We start from the raw sequence: 17,373 nt of genomic DNA, 5'->3' as shown, positions 1-17,373 counted from the left end.
TTATTCAGGCTGATTCCTAAAATGAGGTCTGAGAAATGGCGTTAGGGGGTCAGAAGTCGACTGTTGTGTGTTCTCAATTCTTGTTGCTGGAGCAACAATATTGACCCTCTGCTGGTGAGAAGTGCAGCCCAGGAGGAAGCGGCTTCCCCAGCTACGATCTGTCACCCTCACAGGCACCTGCTCCAGGGCACCAGGCCTGTATGGGGGGCTGGGCCTGGCCCCCCACATCTCAAGGGGCACAGTGTCCCTCTCAGCCTCCCAGGGGGCAGGGGCGTGGCTGGAGCAGGGACAGGACAGGCCCTGTGGGAGGCCCCGGCCCATCATTGAAGGCACCCGCCTAGTCATTCACTCACTCGCTCATGCGTTCATGCTGCAGACATTTTTTGAGCACAAGAGCCACAGACAGGAACTTCCGCCTTAACCACAAAGCACAGACCCGTGAAGATGCTGCCTGGGCCACCCAAACACATGTTCATTTTCTCATGGGCACTCATGCCTTTACCCAGAACTGCTGCGAATCACGGCACCTCAGATATAGAAGGAACACCCCAGAGTATCTACTTTCTGGGAATAGATATTCTCTCTAACCCGCCTCCCAAGACGAGACTAACTCTGCTTCTTGAGGCAGCAAATGAGAGAACAGCATGAGCAGAGAGAGAGGGAGGCTGCGGGACCCCGTGAGCCGGTTTTGCAGGCCCCGGAAGGCCATGTTTGCAGGAATTGTCAGTAACCGGGGAGATGTCCTGTATGGAGGGGCTGGTTCTTCTGAGCCGGCCCCAGGGGTTGCAGGAGGCAGTATTTACTGAGCATCTCCCCAGGCCCTGGAGATGCACCGGAATGAGAGATATCCCTTCTGACCCCATGAGCCTCAGGGCCTGCCGGATAATTACACCATTAATGGTTGAGTTGCCATTGTGGTTGGTGCTATGCCAGGAGGGTATGGGGTGCTGAGAGAGCCTGTCACAGCGGATGCCTGCTCCGCAGGAGACCCCATAGTAGAGGCCCTGGAAATAGGAAGCAAGCCAGAGAGTTGAGCCGTATTCATGAAGTTAACATAGAATGACAGTTCCCCAGCCCTGAGGTTGCTTCTGTTCTCGGACACTGTGCTACGCACTAGAAACAACTCTTCTTATCCTCATCTTATCGACGAGGAAACTGAAGCACAGGAATGTTATGTCACCAGCCCCAGGCCTCACAGTGGGTGTCACTTATGGATCCTTCCCTGGGCCAGGCCCTGGGCAGGGCAGGGCAGACCGGGAGGCACAGGGATCCAGCCCGGGCCCCTAAGAGACTTACGGACCCTGAGGTTCCCTGGCACCATTAACAGTGGCCTGGGCCTCTTGGAATGGTCTGCCTGCCTCTCCCTGAACTTTCCTATGGGCAGGAACAGAGCTGATGACAAAGGGGTCGTCAACTCAGTCTTCAGTCCAGGGAAGGTGCGACATGGGCAAGCAGGTTTAAATTGTTAGCCCAGCAGGGGCTGAGAGCAGGGTCCCAGCTTCTGGGTGTCCTCAGCTCTGGGACTCCTGGAGAATGGTCTCTCTCTCTTCCAGGCTGCAATTCCTGGTCAGCAAACCGGGCTGTTGCATATGCGTCATTGCCCGAGAAAAAGCTGTGTCATTTATTTGAGTGGTAAGTGTCTCTCACGCTTGTGCTGTGGGAGCCACAGGGGGAGAGTGTACAGAAGAAGACCCCCTCACCCGCTCTGTTCTTACCAGTTAACCGGAGCTCGGCAGAGATGCATCCTGTCATGGGGCCATTCCAGTGGCCTGAAGGAGAAAGAGTAGAGACCCGTTTTACAAGTGAAAAAACTGACATTAACATGCCCAGAGTTGCTGTGAATGAGGGGCGATTTGAAGCAGGAAATGCCCTCAGGGGGGTTCCAGCTGAAAGGGGGGAAAGTGCTGCTGAGAAGTGTGGTTGCCAGCAGCCCAAGGTCAGGAGCCCCTGAGAAGGGAGGTGGGCCAGCGTGTGGCCCGGGCAGTCTGGGAGGGCTCTGAGAGGGCAGGATTTGGAGTAGGGATGGGGGGTGGGCCAGCGTGTGGCCCTGGCAGTCTGGGAGCGCTCTGAGAGGGCAGGATTTGGAGTAGGGATGGGGGGTGGGCCAGCGTGTGGCCCGGGCAGTCTTGGAGGGCTCTGAGAGGGCAGGATTTGGAGTAGGGATGGGGGATGGGCCAGCGTGTGGCCTGGGCAGTCTGAGAGGGCTCTGAGAGGGCAGGATTTGGAGCAGAGATGGGGGGTGGGCCAGCGTGTGGCCCGGGCAGTCTGGGAGGGCTCTCAGAGGGCAGGATTTGGAGTAGGGATGGGGGGTGGGCCAGCGTGTGGCCCGGGCAGTCTGGGAGGGCTCTGAGAGGGCAGGATTTGGAGTAGGGATGGGGGGTGGGCCAGTGTGTGGCCCGGGCAGTCTGGGAGGGCTCTCAGAGGGCAGGATTTGGAGTAGAGATGGGGGGTGGGCCAGCATGTGGCTCGGGCAGTCTGGGAGGGCTCTGAGAGGGCAGGATTTGGAGTGGGGGTGCGGGCTGCAGCGAGAGGGGGTGATGCTGAGTCCACCCTCTGGCCTCAGCTCTGGGGTTTCTCTTAGGACACTCCTCATCAGAAAGAGAGTAAGGTCTTGTGGCTGCCCCGGTGGGCCCGAGGAGGGATGTTGGCTCTGCCGTGCTTATGAAGGATGATGCCCCGTCTCCCAGGGCTGCAAACGTTGTTTCTCCCTGAAGGCCCCCCTTGGCCACTGTGAACCTCAGCCGAGGCACCTTGGTTATTGTTCACTGGTGATACCGCCAGCATGAAGCTTTCCTGGTTAGAAACCAGCAGCTGTCCGCAGCTCACTGGTCCGTGGGGGGCTGGACCTCTCCTGGGAGGGTGGAGCAGTGGTCATGACGTTAACCCGATAGCTCCTTGTTTAACGTGGAATTTTAGAAGTTCTTGGCTCAAACCGACGCTGTATGTCTGAGTGGCAAACAGAAGGGGTGTGCATGTGTGCATTTGATCTTTTACATATTTCATGAGCACTTACGGTGTGCAATGCTAGGTGTTTTGGGCGACCCAAAATAATAAGAGCAGCAGCCCCTGCCCTGCCCTCTGGATAGTGGGCAGAACCTTAGGTTTGCAGGTAGAGGGACCCACTGCTACTCGGGGCCCCATCACTGGCCCCCACCCATCACAGTCCCCTTGTGTGTGCCAGTGTGGTCCATGCACACTCGGAGCAGGGCATGCTCAGTGGGCCGTGACTGGTCAAAAGGTGGAGGGAGGAAGGTGTTGAGAAGTGACTCCTGGCCTCCCCTGAGCTAAGCTGGGAAGACCCAGGTTCGGATCCAGGCTCTGCTACCTGCACTTCTCATGATTCTCGGCAAGTTGGTCGGCAACCCGAGGCCCCCACGGCCTCGTCCCTGACACAGGATGGCCTCCCTCCTCTCAGGTCTGTAAGGTGTGTGTGTGGCCGTGTGATGCGCATGTGCTCAGTAAGCCCCAGGGAGTTGCCATGTCCACCAGGACAGACAGTGCAGTGCCCGTCAGAGCTCCTGGCATCTCCTTCTGAGCTGTAAACTCATAATTTTCCATTTCAGTAAGCCAAGGGGCAAAGTGGTGCCCCCAGTGGGGGTCACCTCTACGTGAGGTCCAGACCAATGAAGGAGCTCACATCCTGGCCGGGGCCGGTTCTTACTGCCCCTGTGAGCACTAATGGGGGACCAGGTAGACCCACGTTTGGAGTGTCTCCACCATTGTGTAAAATAACAGCCTGGCATATAAAACTCCTGGAAGAAAATATAAGCAGTACACTATTTGACATCAGTCATAAAGGGATCCATGTCTACTCAGACAAGAGAAACAAAAGAAAAAATAAACAAGTGGGACTTCATCAGATTAAAGACCTTCTACAAGGCAAATGAAACCAGGATCAAAATGAATAGACAACCCACCAGCTGGGAGAAGATATTTGCAAATCATATATCCGAGAAGGGGTTAATCTCCATATTGTATAAAGAACTCACACAACTGAACAACAAAAAAACAAACAACCCAATCAGAAAATGGGCAAAGGATATGAACAGATACTTTCCCAAGAAAGATATACAGATGGCCAATAGGCATATGGAAAGATGTTCAACATGACTAAGCATCAGGGAAATGCAAATCCAAACTATACTAACGTATCACCTTACACCCATTAGAATGGCTATAATCACCAAGACAAAAAACAACAAATGTTGGAGAGGATGTGGAGAAAAGGGAACCCTCATTCACTGCTGATGGGAATGCAAACTGGTACCGCCTCTATGGAAAACAGTATGGAGATTCCTCAAAAAACTAAAAGTAGAAATATCCTATGATCCAGCTATCCCACTACTGGGTATCTACCCAACGAACCTGAAATCAACAATCCAAAGAGGCTTATGCACCCCTATGTTCATCGCAGCATTATCCACTATAGCCAAGGAGTGGAAGCAACCTAAGTGTCCCTCGACTGATGATTGGATAAAGAAGGTGTGGTATATATATACCATGGAATACTACTCAGCCATAAAAAAAGACAAAATTGTCCCATTTGCAACAATGTGGATGGACCTGGAGGGCATTAAGCGAAATAAGCCAGAGAAAGACCAACACCGCGTGATTTCACTCATATGTGGAATATAAACCAACACGTGGACAGAGAGAACAGATTGGTGGTTACCAGGGGCAAGGGGGCTGAGGGGTGGGCACAAAGGGTGAAGGGAGGCATTTATATGGGGATTGACAAACAATAATGTACGACTAAAATTTCACAATATTATAAACTATTAAGACATCCATAAAAAAAATAATAATAACAGCCTGGAGCTGAGATTGCATTTCCTGGGGTGGGGAGAGGCAGGAGAGCAGCGAGGGAGAAGGGGGGGGTGCCCTGAGGACGGGGTGCCTACTGGGGGGTGTGCCCCCTGGAGAGTCCTGGTCATTCTCGAGACACTCCAACTCCCGCCTGCCCCCCTCCCTCCCTCGGCCTCCCCAGGGCTGCCTTGTGGCCAGGTTCTCCTGCAAGAGCCCCACAGTCTGTACCCCGGGTGTGGGTGTTTGCAGCCTGTGTGTGCATTTTATCTTCCCCTTCCCCTCAGTTTCATCTCGTGCTCACTTCCCCGTATCAGGGAACCTTCAAAAGCGTGATTCCCGATGCTCTTTATATGACAGTTTTCACACCTGCACGACAGGTGAGGGCCTGCAATAAACACCCGATTCCCCGACCTGGAACTAGACGTGCTGGTTGTTGACCTCTGAAGAGGACTGTTTTCACTCTCCCTCCGTAAACACACGCGCGTTGATTGTTGACTGAACTGATGAAGCCGAGACCTCAGGTCAGTCACCTCTCAATACCTGACCTTTCCTTAGCTCAGAACAAGAGCCCTCTCCACTCATCACACCCACAGGATGAGGCATTAATTCCATCATATATAAACATATGTTTTATACTCTCATGTCCTCAAGTTTCCAAAAATGGATTTTACAGCTGGAAAACATGTTTTTTAAACGGCCGTGTGGTGTCCTGTCGTAGATGACCTGTGGTCCTCTACGTGGCCCTGTCGTTGGCCCTTCAGGCAGCTCCTAGGTCTTCATTTTAAATCCATTTGGGGTGAAAGCTCTTGCCTATGACTCTTTCTTTGCCCCACATGTCACTACTCCTTTACAGTGAAATTGCACATTTTTAAAACCTGATATGTTTTACCCAGCTGCCACCAGAAGCGGCAGGACCGTCAACAGTGTACCAACAGAAAGGCGCTGGCATCTGGCGAGCGCTCGACGCCAGGCTCATAGCCAAGCGCTTGGTGGGGATTCTCTCATTTAATGCTCCAGCCACTTCTGGAGGCAATCCTGAGTTCCTCCTTCCACGTTTGAAAACTAAGAAACCGAGGGGCAGTGACTTTGCCCAAGGTCACACAGTGAGGATTTAACCCCCTGGCATGACCCCAGGACTCTTGACCTTGCTGCGGACAGGGAAGGAGAAGCCTGAGAAATGCAGGCTCTGTGCAGGGGACGTGGCCACGTAGCACAGGTAACTGCAGGTCCTGTGGCCAGCACAGGGGACTCCTGGGGAGGTGGGGGTACAGTGAGGGGGGCTGCACCCAGCAACAGAGCCGCCCAACTTTGTGGGTAGGGGCTGGTGAGACACTGCCACCTCCTCGACCAGGGAGCATCCTCAGCTCTGAGAGGCTATTTTTAGGGTCTCAGGTGGTGGGCAGTGACAGAAATAGTCCATTTCAGTCTTGGAGTGATCCACTTTTACTCTAGGGAAGGGCAAGCTTGTTGTCTCCTGGCCAGCCTCCCGGGGGCTCATCCACATGGCCCCAAAGGGACACCTCTGGCACCCCAAGCCTTGGCCCAGGGTGAGGATGGGGCCCAGACAGACCTTCCTTCTCCGCGTTTGGGGTCCCTGGGGTGAGAAGCAGTGAATGCCATGGAGTCCAGCTGCTTTTGCCGCTCTGACAAAGCTCACCCTTCTGGAAACCTTGGACGTGTGACCACTGGTCTGGAGCTGACCACCCTCTCGGCCCAGGCCTGCCACTTGAAGAACCTCAGTGGGTTCTGTCCAGGGCGGAGTGCCAGGAGCAGCAGACCCCGAGGCCGGGAGCAGGGCAGGCGGACCCATCCCTGGTGACTGGCTGCTCAGACTGGCCAGCAATTGGATTGACCTGAAGTTCTCCAGGCAGCATCGGCCTGTGGGCTGCTCGCCATCCCCCCGCAAGACCCCCACTTCCTGTCGGCCTCAGGCCTGGGCCTCTCCCGGGGACCACTCCACAACATGCCCAAACCGCTGGAACAGAGCCTTGGTGACACTGGCACCCCAAAATGCACGCGCCCCAGCTCTTCCCTGACTCGCAGGGGAGGCGTCTTCCCCACTGTGTCAGCAACAGCCTTGCAGCAGCCTCCACTGGAGAGCACGGAGCCAGGACTGGAGTTTGTCCCTCTCCGAGCCCAAAGCCCATGTCCCTTCCCCGCCATAGCCCACGTGATCCTGAGGACCCCTGCTGCTAAAGGTCAGGCCCTACTGGAGTGTGGAACTTGCCCAGTGGGGCAGAGGAGGGTCCACCCGCCGGGCGAAGGCCTGGCGGGGCCCATGAGACCCTGTGAGGGTGAACACCCAGGTCTGAGCTCCCCGACACGGTGACTTTACAGTTCTGAAGCTGAGCCCTGCATGAGGGGTTTCCTGGACACCTGCAGCGGGCTGGTGGCCAAGGCGGGTCTGAAGGGCATTCCACGGTGTCAGGATGAGCCACCCCTTCTGTTTGCTGCACCGTGACCTCAAGTCCGTCAGCTTCCCTGTCTGGGCCTCAGGTTCCTGCTCTGAGATGGGAGAGGGGCTGACTTCTCAGAGCCGGTTGTGCGTCTGTAAGCAGATGGACAGCGTTTTGCTCTGTCCCCTCGATGCACTGAGACTTCAGAGAAGGTGGCAGCATCTGGGCGTGGCCTCTGTGGGAATGGCCCTGGCTCCCCCTGGGCCCTTTGCCCCATCGTGGGAGTCGGACGTGGGAGCACAGGATGATGTTAAAGGCCACTCCGACCCGGGTCTGGCAGTGAGCCTGCGCTGGGGGTGGGGGGAGCAGAGAAGGTAAAGGGTGGGAGCAGTGAGGCCTGGGCAGAGGAGAGAGGCAGGGCTGGCCACCACTGTCCCTCCTCCATTCGGCCGGCGCCTCCGTGAGCCAGGCACTGAGAGTAGCAGAGGACAAAGCTGACTGAGGCCACTGCCCCAGCGGAGCTGACGTGCTAGTGGGGCCGATTGTGGCCTTGCACTGCCCAGTACAGTAGCCACTCACCACGCACAACTGTTGGAATTTAAATGAATTAAAATTAAATAAAACTTAAAATTTTATTTCTTCTGGGGCCAGCCCGGTGGCGTAGCGGTTAAGTTCTCATGCTCCGCTTCAGCGGTCTGGGGCTCGCAATTTCAGATTCTGGGCCCAGACAGATGCACCACTTGTCAAGCCATGCTGTGGCGGTGTCCCATATAAAGTAGAGGAGGATGGGCATGGATGTTAGCCCAGGGCCAATCTTCCTCAGCAAAAAAAAAAAATATATTTCTTCTGTAGCACTAGCCACATTTCAAGTGCTCCGTACCCATATGGAGTGAGTGGCTACTGTCTTGGACAGCGCGGGTGTGGACCACCCCCATCACTGCAGGAAGCTCTCTCGGACAGTGCTGGACAGCGCTGGTTTAGACCGATGCCAGGACTTTGGCTTTTACTCCGAAGGACATGGAAGCCACTGGGTGGTTTTGAGTTACAGGGAACTTGGAATAGGGAGGCAGAGGGCGAGTTCACAAAAGCTGACGTGGTCCTATTATGTTCGCATGCGGTGACATAGACAACCCTTCTGGAATTTTCCCAAGAAGGCTTTAGGGGTCCTGCCCTAATGAAAAGGGGAATTTTTAAAATTTCATCATTAAATGTATTAAAATGGTGCTTCCGGGATTCGTGACTCACGCCTGGCACACAGGACCACAGGAAGCGTAGAAGTTGACCATCCGACAAGGCTGGACCATCAGGGCACCACGGCTCTTGGTGGCTCCTGGGCTGTCTCTGCTTAGGACAGCAGGACAGGGGGTCACAACACTGCCCCCAGGACATCCCCTCCACGGCCAGGTCCAGGCCCTTAGAATTCCAGAGCTCACCTGGGACTGCCGGTTCTGGGGAGCCTGTTTCCTCTGCTGGTCCTGAGGCTGAGAAATCTCTCTGACACCCCGGGTCACAGGTGGAGAGAGAGACGCTGAAGCCTGAGACTCAAGGCCTTTTAAAGCTTTCCTCCTCCTCTCCCTCCCAAACCTTTCCCCTTTCTGGGAAGCCGCCTGCCTCTCTAGCCAGCCTGGCCGAGGACTAGCCGTTCTCAGCCAGCAGGACCAATGGGCTCACCAGGCTGTGGTTGCCATGGCGACCCGAGCTGGGCAGGTAGGAGCCTGGGTGGGGCCTCAGGAGCCATCTTCCTTGAGTCCAGTGCAGCCTTCCCTTGGGCATCATCATCATCACCATCACCATCATCATCATCATCGCAGCCCCCTTAACTCACCAGCGTCTGGGCCCCTCTTCTTAGCCCCCGCCTTTGTTGGAGACCTGGCCCTTCTTCCTGTTTGGTGCCCAGGACAGAGCATGAGGGTTTGTTTGTAAGTCAGACAGGGTTTGAGCCCTGGCTCTGTTATTCCCTAGTGATCTTGGGCAGATCCTCGGCCCTCACCGAGCTCTGGTGTCACGTGTGCAGTGGGAATGACAGGCCCAGCACGGGGTGGGGTTGAGTAGGCACCTCTGGTGCACGGGGAGGCCTGTGTGCAGCCTGTGCTCGGCTCTGTGGCTGTGTGTCCATGGAGACGTGTGCACACGTGTGTACCCATGTCCCATGCGCAGGCTCCCCTGGGTGCCCTCTCTGCAGCATGGGGCAGAAAGGATGATCTGAATATTTGGATTCCGGGTCTTCGTGAGCTAGTCAAGGAAACTCGGCGATTGCTGCCACTCTGAACCTCCCCCATCCCGCCCCTGACAGTGCCAACCTCCAGGACCTCTGGGCTCTCAGGAGGGACTTGGGTGACAGTCACTGCCCAGCCAAAGGTGGCGTCCACGGCCCTCCTGGAGCCCTGTGTTCTCCCAGAGAGGCCCAAAGTGCAGGTCTGGTTGAAGCAGGGAGAGAAATCCCAGGGCTCCCCACCCTGTCTTCTCCTGGCCTCCTTTCCACTCCCAGCCCCCTGAGAGGCTCCTGGGAACCCAGTTTGAAAACCACGGGGCATGTTCCACTGGTATGAGGTGGTGATGGCAGCACCCGACACCCAGAAGGATAGTGAGAACTGGAAATAAGAGAATCGTTACTGACTGCTGAGAACCCATCATTTCACGGCTGAGGCCCAACACAGATAAACACTTGTCCCCGTGGGACCAGCCCTGCTGAGCCACCTGGCATGTGTGAAGTCCTCTGAGGGCCGTCCCTGCTCAGTCCTCCCAGCACAGGACCTTTGAGGCTGATCCTGTCCTCCTCTGACAGATGAGGGCACTGAGGCCCAGGGGGCGGGGCTGGCTGAGGTCACACAGCCGGCCCTGAGCCTTGGTCCCCACCTCCGCGGCCTGCCCTGCCCTGGGGACCTGGGGCTCCTCAGTCACAGACCTGCCTTCCGTGTGCCCCTGCAGAGCTGCCGTCCTCGGAGCACCTGAGTGTGGCGGACGCCACCTGGCTGGCCCTCAATGTGGTGTCAGGCGGCGGCAGCTTCTCCAGCTCCCAGCCCATCGGCGTGACCAAGATCGCCAAGTCAGTCATCGCCCCACTGGCCGACCAGAACATCTCCGTGTTCATGCTCTCCACCTACCAGACCGACTTCATCCTGGTGAGCTGCCGCCTGCGCACCAGGGCCCTGGGCGACATGGACACCCCCTCCGACATGCTCTGCAAAGTTCTGTGGCCCCTGTGCTGTGATCAGCTCAGAGAGAGGTCAAGGGTACCTCGGGGTCATCAGTTGAGTGTCAGCATGGCCCAGGCTGGGCTCCAGGTCTCTGCCCAGCCCCACCCGCTACCTGCCTTTTGCATGGGCCATGCTTGGTCTGACCTGGAGGCCAGGCAGTGGGGGCCTGTGTGCATGGGGTGCCCTCCCAGCCAGATGCCTGGCTGCCCACTCTTCCCCCTCTCCTGGAGTGGCAAGTGTATCTGGCCCCGGGGCCAGCAGCCTGGCCACCATGTCATTCATTCTCTTCTCCCATGGGGCGGGGCCCCCTTCGAGAGCGTTGGCCTGGGGAGGGGCAAGGACGTGTCTGGGCACAGCACTCAAGAAGGTAGAGTGGGGCACGGACCTGCACTCCTGGCCCTCGGTGCAGCGTCTTCTTCCCTCTGCGTCATCCCCGCGCTTCTGGGGAGGTGCACGCCCCGGTCCCAGGCTGCGTCCCCCATAGGACAGTGGGGACAAGCACAGGACAGGCTGGTTCCGGGGGCAGGATCTCAGAGTGCAGGGGTCAGTACCCCCAGGCCCACTCCACTCAGCGATCACGGAACACTCGTGGCCTTGACTCCCTGTCTCCAGGTGCGTGAGCGTGACCTGCCCTTCGTCACCCACACCTTGTCGTCAGAGTTCACCATCCTGCGGGTCGTCAATGGCGAGACGGTGGCAGCCGAGAACCTCGGCATCACCAATGGCTTTGTGAAGCCCAAGATGGGTGAGTTGGGGGCAGGGGGTCTGTGCAGGGGAGACCTCAAGATGGTTCCAGGTCCAGCCCCTGGGCAGCCCCATTCTCAGAGTGTTAATTGAGTGCCAGGCATAACATGGTACCGCAGTCCTGGTCAGACCCTGCTCCCAAGGTCTAGCAAGGGCGGTGGACGTGGAAACAGCCAGTGATGGCCAGAGGCCACTTCTGACTCCGCCCAGGGAATCAGGGCAGGCCACCCAGAGGCAGTGACTCGAGCTGAAGCTTGGAGCACAAGTAGGTGCTAAGCCAAGTGGTGAAGGTTGGGAAGGGCATTCCATGTAGACAGCTCAGCATGTGCAAAGGCCCAGGGACCTGGGGGTGAGTCTGGAGAGTCAGGAGAGCTATAGGTGGTAGTGGAGACTGGAGGAGTGACAGGAGCCAGGGCTCGCAGGGCCTGCAGCGTGACCTCCTTGGAGCAGCTGCCAGCTGACCTGCCCCGCTTCCTGGGCCGCATCCTGCCCCACACTGCAACTCTGCTCCTGCCTCAGCACCCCTGTCTCTGTGTTCTCACAGTCCAGAGGCCCGTCATCCACCCGCTGTCCAGCCCGAGCAACAGGTTCTGTGTCACCAGCCTGGACCCCGACACGCTGCCCACCGTTGCCACACTCCTCATGGATGTCATGTTCTACTCCAACGGGTAGGGCACCCTTGGGTGTGAGGGGCGGCAGGGTGGGCCGAAGGGACACATGGCTCTGCCTAGGAGCCCCAGTCTGAGGGGGGAGACATACACCTGCCCCGGGAGCTAGTCTGAGAGGGGAGACGCAGACCTGCCCCGGGAACTAGTCTGAGGAGGGAGACACAGACCTGCCCCGGGAGCTAGTCTGGGGGGAGACGCAGACCTGCCCCGGGAGCTAGTCTGAGAGGGGAGACGCAGACCTGTCCCGGGAGCTAGTCTGAGGAGGGAGACGCAGACCGGCCCCGGGAGCTAGTCTGGGGGGAGACGCAGACCTGTCCCGGGAGCTAGTCTGAGGAGGGAGACGCAGACCGGCCCCGGGAGCTAGTCTGGGGGGAGACGCAGACCGGCCCCGGGAGCTAGTCTGGGGGGAGACGCAGACCTGCCCCGGGAGCTAGTCTGAGGGGAGACGCAGACCTGTTCCGGGAGCTAGTCTGAGGAGGGAGACGCAACCTCTCCCGGGAGCTAGTCTGAGGGGAGACGCAGACCTGCCCCGGGAGCTAGTCTGAGGAGGGAGACGCAGACCTGCCCCGGGAGCTAGTCTGAGGGGAGACGCAGACCTGCCCCGGGAGCTAGTCTGAGGGGAGACGCAGACCTGTCCCGGGAGCTAGTCTGAGGAGGGAGACGCAGACCTGCCCCGGGAGCTAGTCTGGGGGGAGACGCAGACCTGTCCCGGGAGATAGTCTGAGGGGAGACGCAGACCTGCCCCGGGAGCTAGTCTGGGGGGAGACGCAGACCTGCCCCGGGAGCTAGTCTGAGAGGGGAGACGCAGACCTGTCCCGGGAGCTAGTCTGAGGAGAGAGACGCAGACCGGCCCCGGGAGCTAGTCTGGGGGGAGACGCAGACCGGCCCCGGGAGCTAGTCTGGGGGGAGACGCAGACCTGTTCCGGGAGCTAGTCTGAGGAGGGAGACGCAGACCTCTCCCGGGAGCTAGTTTGAGGGGAGACGCAGACCTGCCCCGGGAGCTAGTCTGAGGAGGGAGACGCAGACCTGCCCCGGGAGCTAGTCTGAGGAGGGAGAGGCAGACCTGCCCCGGGAGCTAGTCTGGGGGGAGACGCAGACCTGTCCCGGGAGCTAGTTTGAGGGGAGACGCAGACCTGCCCCGGGAGCTAGTCTGAGGAGGGAGACGCAGACCTGCCCCGGGAGCTAGTCTGAGGAGGGAGACGCAGACCTGCCCCGGGAGCTAGTCTGAGGGGAGACACAGACCTGCCCCGGGAGCTAGTCTGAGGGGAGACACAGACCTGTCCCGGGAGCTAGTCTGAGGAGGGAGACGCAGACCTGTCCCGGGAGCTAGTCTGAGGAGGGAGACGCAGACCTGTCCCGGGAGCTAGTCTGAGGAGGGAGACGCAGACCTGTCCCGGGAGCTAGTTTGGGGGTAGACGCAGACCTGCCCCGGGAGCTAGTCTGAGGAGGGAGACGCAGACCTGCCCCGGGAGCTAGTCTGAGAGGGGAGACGCAGACCTGTTCCGGGAGCTAGTCTGAGGAGGGAGACGCAGACCTCTCCCGGGAGCTAGTTTGAGGGGAGACGCAGACCTGCCCCGGGAGCTAGTCTGAGGAGGGAGACGCAGACCTGACCCGGGAGCTAGTCTGAGGAGGGAGACGCAGACCTGCCCCGGGAGCTAGTCTGGGGGGAGACACAGACCTGTCCCGGGAGCTAGTCTGAGGGGAGACGCAGACCTGTCCCGGGAGCTAGTCTGGAGGGAGACGCAGACCTGTCCCGGGAACTATTCTGGGGGGAGACGCAGACCTGCCCCGGGAGCTAGTCTGAGGAGGGAGACGCAGACCTGCCCCGGGAGCTAGTTTGGGGGGAGACGCAGACCTGCCCCGGGAGCTAGTCTGAGGAGGGAGACGCAGACCTGCCCCGGGAGCTAGTCTGAGGGGAGACACAGACCTGCCCCGGGAGCTAGTCTGAGGGGAGACGCAGACCTGTTCCGGGAGCTAGTCTGAGGAGGGAGACGCAACCTCTCCCGGGAGCTAGTCTGAGGGGAGACGCAGACCTGCCCCGGGAGCTAGTCTGAGGAGGGAGACGCAGACCTGCCCCGGGAGCTAGTCTGAGGGGAGACGCAGACCTGACCCGGGAGCTAGTCTGAGGGGAGACACAGACCTGCCCCGGGAGCTATTCTGAGGGGAGACGCAGACCTGTCCCGGGAGCTAGTCTGAGGAGGGAGACGCAGACCTGTCCCGGGAGCTAGTCTGAGGGGAGACGCAGACCTGTCCCGGGAGCTAGTCTGAGGGGAGACGCAGACCTGTCCCGGGAGCTAGTCTGAGGAGGGAGACGCAGACCGGCCCCGGGAGCTAGTCTGGGGGGAGACGCAGACCGGCCCCGGGAGCTAGTCTGGGGGGAGACGCAGACCTGTTCCGGGAGCTAGTCTGAGGAGGGAGACGCAGACCTCTCCCGGGAGCTAGTTTGAGGGGAGACGCAGACCTGCCCCGGGAGCTAGTCTGAGGAGGGAGACGCAGACCTGCCCCGGGAGCTAGTCTGAGGAGGGAGAGGCAGACCTGCCCCGGGAGCTAGTCTGGGGGGAGACGCAGACCTGTCCCGGGAGCTAGTTTGAGGGGAGACGCAGACCTGCCCCGGGAGCTAGTCTGAGGAGGGAGACGCAGACCTGCCCCGGGAGCTAGTCTGAGGAGGGAGACGCAGACCTGCCCCGGGAGCTAGTCTGAGGGGAGACACAGACCTGCCCCGGGAGCTAGTCTGAGGGGAGACACAGACCTGTCCCGGGAGCTAGTCTGAGGAGGGAGACGCAGACCTGTCCCGGGAGCTAGTCTGAGGAGGGAGACGCAGACCTGTCCCGGGAGCTAGTCTGAGGAGGGAGACGCAGACCTGTCCCGGGAGCTAGTTTGGGGGTAGACGCAGACCTGCCCCGGGAGCTAGTCTGAGGAGGGAGACGCAGACCTGCCCCGGGAGCTAGTCTGAGAGGGGAGACGCAGACCTGTTCCGGGAGCTAGTCTGAGGAGGGAGACGCAGACCTGCCCCGGGAGCTAGTCTGAGAGGGGAGACGCAGACCTGACCCGGGAGCTAGTCTGAGGAGGGAGACGCAGACCTGCCCCGGGAGCTAGTCTGGGGGGAGACACAGACCTGTCCCGGGAGCTAGTCTGAGGGGAGACGCAGACCTGCCCCGGGAGCTAGTTTGGGGGGAGACGCAGACCTGCCCCGGGAGCTAGTCTGAGGAGGGAGACGCAGACCTGCCCCGGGAGCTAGTCTGAGGGGACACACAGACCTGCCCCGGGAGCTAGTCTGAGGGGAGACGCAGACCTGTTCCGGGAGCTAGTCTGAGGAGGGAGACGCAGACCTGCCCCGGGAGCTAGTCTGAGGAGGGAGACGCAACCTCTCCCGGGAGCTAGTCTGAGGGGAGACGCAGACCTGCCCCGGGAGCTAGTCTGAGGAGGGAGACGCAGACCTGCCCCGGGAGCTAGTCTGAGGGGAGACACAGACCTGTCCCGGGAGCTAGTCTGAGGGGAGACGCAGACCTGCCCCGGGAGCTAGTTTGGGGGGAGACGCAGACCTGCCCCGGGAGCTAGTCTGAGAGGGGAGACGCAGACCTGTCCCGGGAGCTAGTCTGAGGAGGGAGACACAGACCTGCCCCGGGAGCTAGTCTGGGGGGAGACGCAGACCTGCCCCGGGAGCTAGTCTGAGAGGGGAGACGCAGACCTGCCCCGGGAGGTAGTCTGGGGGGAGACGCAGACCTGCCCCGGGAGCTAGTCTCGGGGGAGACGCAGACCTGCCCCGGGAGCTAGTCTGGGGGGAGACGCAGACCTGCCCCGGGAGCGAGTCTGAGGGGAGACGCAGACCTGTTCCCGGAGCTAGTCTGAGGAGGGAGACGCAGACCTGTCCCGGGAGCTAGTTTGAGGGGAGACGCAGACCTGTCCCGGGAGCTAGTCTGAGGAGGGAGACGCAGACCTGCCCCGGGAGCTAGTCTGAGGAGGGAGACGCAGACCTGCCCCGGGAGCTAGTCTCGGGGGAGACACAGACCTGTCCCGGGAGCTAGTCTGGGGGGAGACGCAGACCTGCCCCGGGAGCTAGTCTGTGGAGGGAGACGCAGACCTGCCCCGGGAGCTAGTCTGAGGGGAGACGCAGACCTGCCCCGGGAGCTAGTCTGAGGGGAGACGCAGACCTGCCCCGGGAACTAGTCTGAGGAGGGAGACGCAGACCTGCCCCGGGAACTAGTCTGAGGGGAGACGCAGACCTGTCCCGGGAGCTAGTCTGAGGAGGGAGACGCAGACCTGTCCCGGGAGCTAGTCTGAGGAGGGAGACGCAGACCTGCCCCGGGAGCTAGTCTGGGGGGAGACGCAGACCTGCCCCGGGAGCTAGTCTGGGGGAGACGCAGACCTGCCCCGGGAGCTAGTCTGAGAGGAGAGACGCAGACCTGTCCCGGGAGCTAGTCTGAGGAGGGAGACGCAGACCGGCCCCGGGAGCTAGTCTGAGGGGAGACGCAGACCTGTTCCGGGAGCTAGTCTGAGGAGGGAGACGCAGACCTCTCCCGGGAGCTAGTTTGGGGGGAGACGCAGACCTGCCCCGGGAGCTAGTCTGAGGAGGGAGACGCAGACCTGCCCCGGGAGCTAGTCTGAGGAGGGAGACGCAGACCTGCCCCGGGAGCTAGTCTGAGGAGGGAGACGCAGACCTGCCCCGGGAGCTAGTCTGAGGGGAGACACAGACCTGCCCCGGGAGCTAGTCTGAGAGGAGACACAGACCTGTCCCGGGAGCTAGTCTGAGGGGAGACGCAGACCTGCCCCGGGAGCTAGTTTGGGGGGAGACGCAGACCTGCCCCGGGAGCTAGTCTGAGGAGGGAGACGCAGACCTGTCCCGGGAGCTAGTCTGAGGAGGGAGACGCAGACCTGTCCCGGGAGCTAGTTTGGGGGGAGACGCAGACCTGCCCCGGGAGCTAGTCTGAGGAGGGAGACGCAGACCTGCCCCGGGAGCTAGTCTGAGGAGGGAGACGCAGACCTGCCCCGGGAGCTAGTCTGAGGGGAGACACAGACCTGCCCCGGGAGCTAGTCTGAGAGGAGACACAGACCTGTCCCGGGAGCTAGTCTGAGGGGAGACGCAGACCTGCCCCGGGAGCTAGTTTGGGGGGAGACGCAGACCTGCCCCGGGAGCTAGTCTGAGGAGGGAGACGCAGACCTGTCCCGGGAGCTAGTCTGAGGAGGGAGACGCAGACCTGTCCCGGGAGCTAGTTTGGGGGGAGACGCAGACCTGCCCCGGGAGCTAGTCTGAGGAGGGAGACGCAGACCTGCCCCGGGAGCTAGTCTGAGGAGGGAGACGCAGACCTGCCCCGGGAGCTAGTCTGAGGAGGGAGACGCAGACCTGCCCCGGGAGCTAGTCTGAGGGGAGACGCAGACCTGCCCCGGGAGCTAGTCTGGGGGGAGACGCAGACCTGTCCCGGGAGATAGTCTGAGGGGAGACGCAGATTTGCCCCGGGAGCTAGTCTGAGAGGGGAGACGCAGACCTGTCCCGGGAGCTAGTCTGAGGAGAGAGACGCAGACCGGCCCCGGGAGCTAGTCTGGGGGGAGACGCAGACCGGCCCC

At 60.1% G+C, this 17,373-nt stretch overlaps 1 protein-coding gene across 1 annotated transcript in view; it reads left to right on the top strand.

The window, feature by feature from the left end:
• CASTOR2 (cytosolic arginine sensor for mTORC1 subunit 2) overlaps window positions 1-17,373 on the top strand; it is a 73,670-nt gene that overhangs the window by 40,147 nt on the left and 16,150 nt on the right. The window contains exons 3-5 of the mRNA XM_058569468.1: window positions 10,131-10,324; window positions 11,012-11,144; window positions 11,688-11,811. Of these exons, the coding sequence (XP_058425451.1) occupies window positions 10,131-10,324; window positions 11,012-11,144; window positions 11,688-11,811 (451 nt within the window). The remainder of the gene's footprint in view (window positions 1-10,130; window positions 10,325-11,011; window positions 11,145-11,687; window positions 11,812-17,373) is intronic.

This window comes from Diceros bicornis, chromosome 26 (genome assembly GCF_020826845.1).
Source record: "Diceros bicornis minor isolate mBicDic1 chromosome 26, mDicBic1.mat.cur, whole genome shotgun sequence".
Taxonomy (NCBI): Eukaryota; Metazoa; Chordata; class Mammalia; order Perissodactyla; family Rhinocerotidae; genus Diceros; species Diceros bicornis.
The sequence above is the reverse complement of the archived record's forward strand: the minus strand, read 5'-3'. Positions and strand labels throughout refer to the sequence as shown.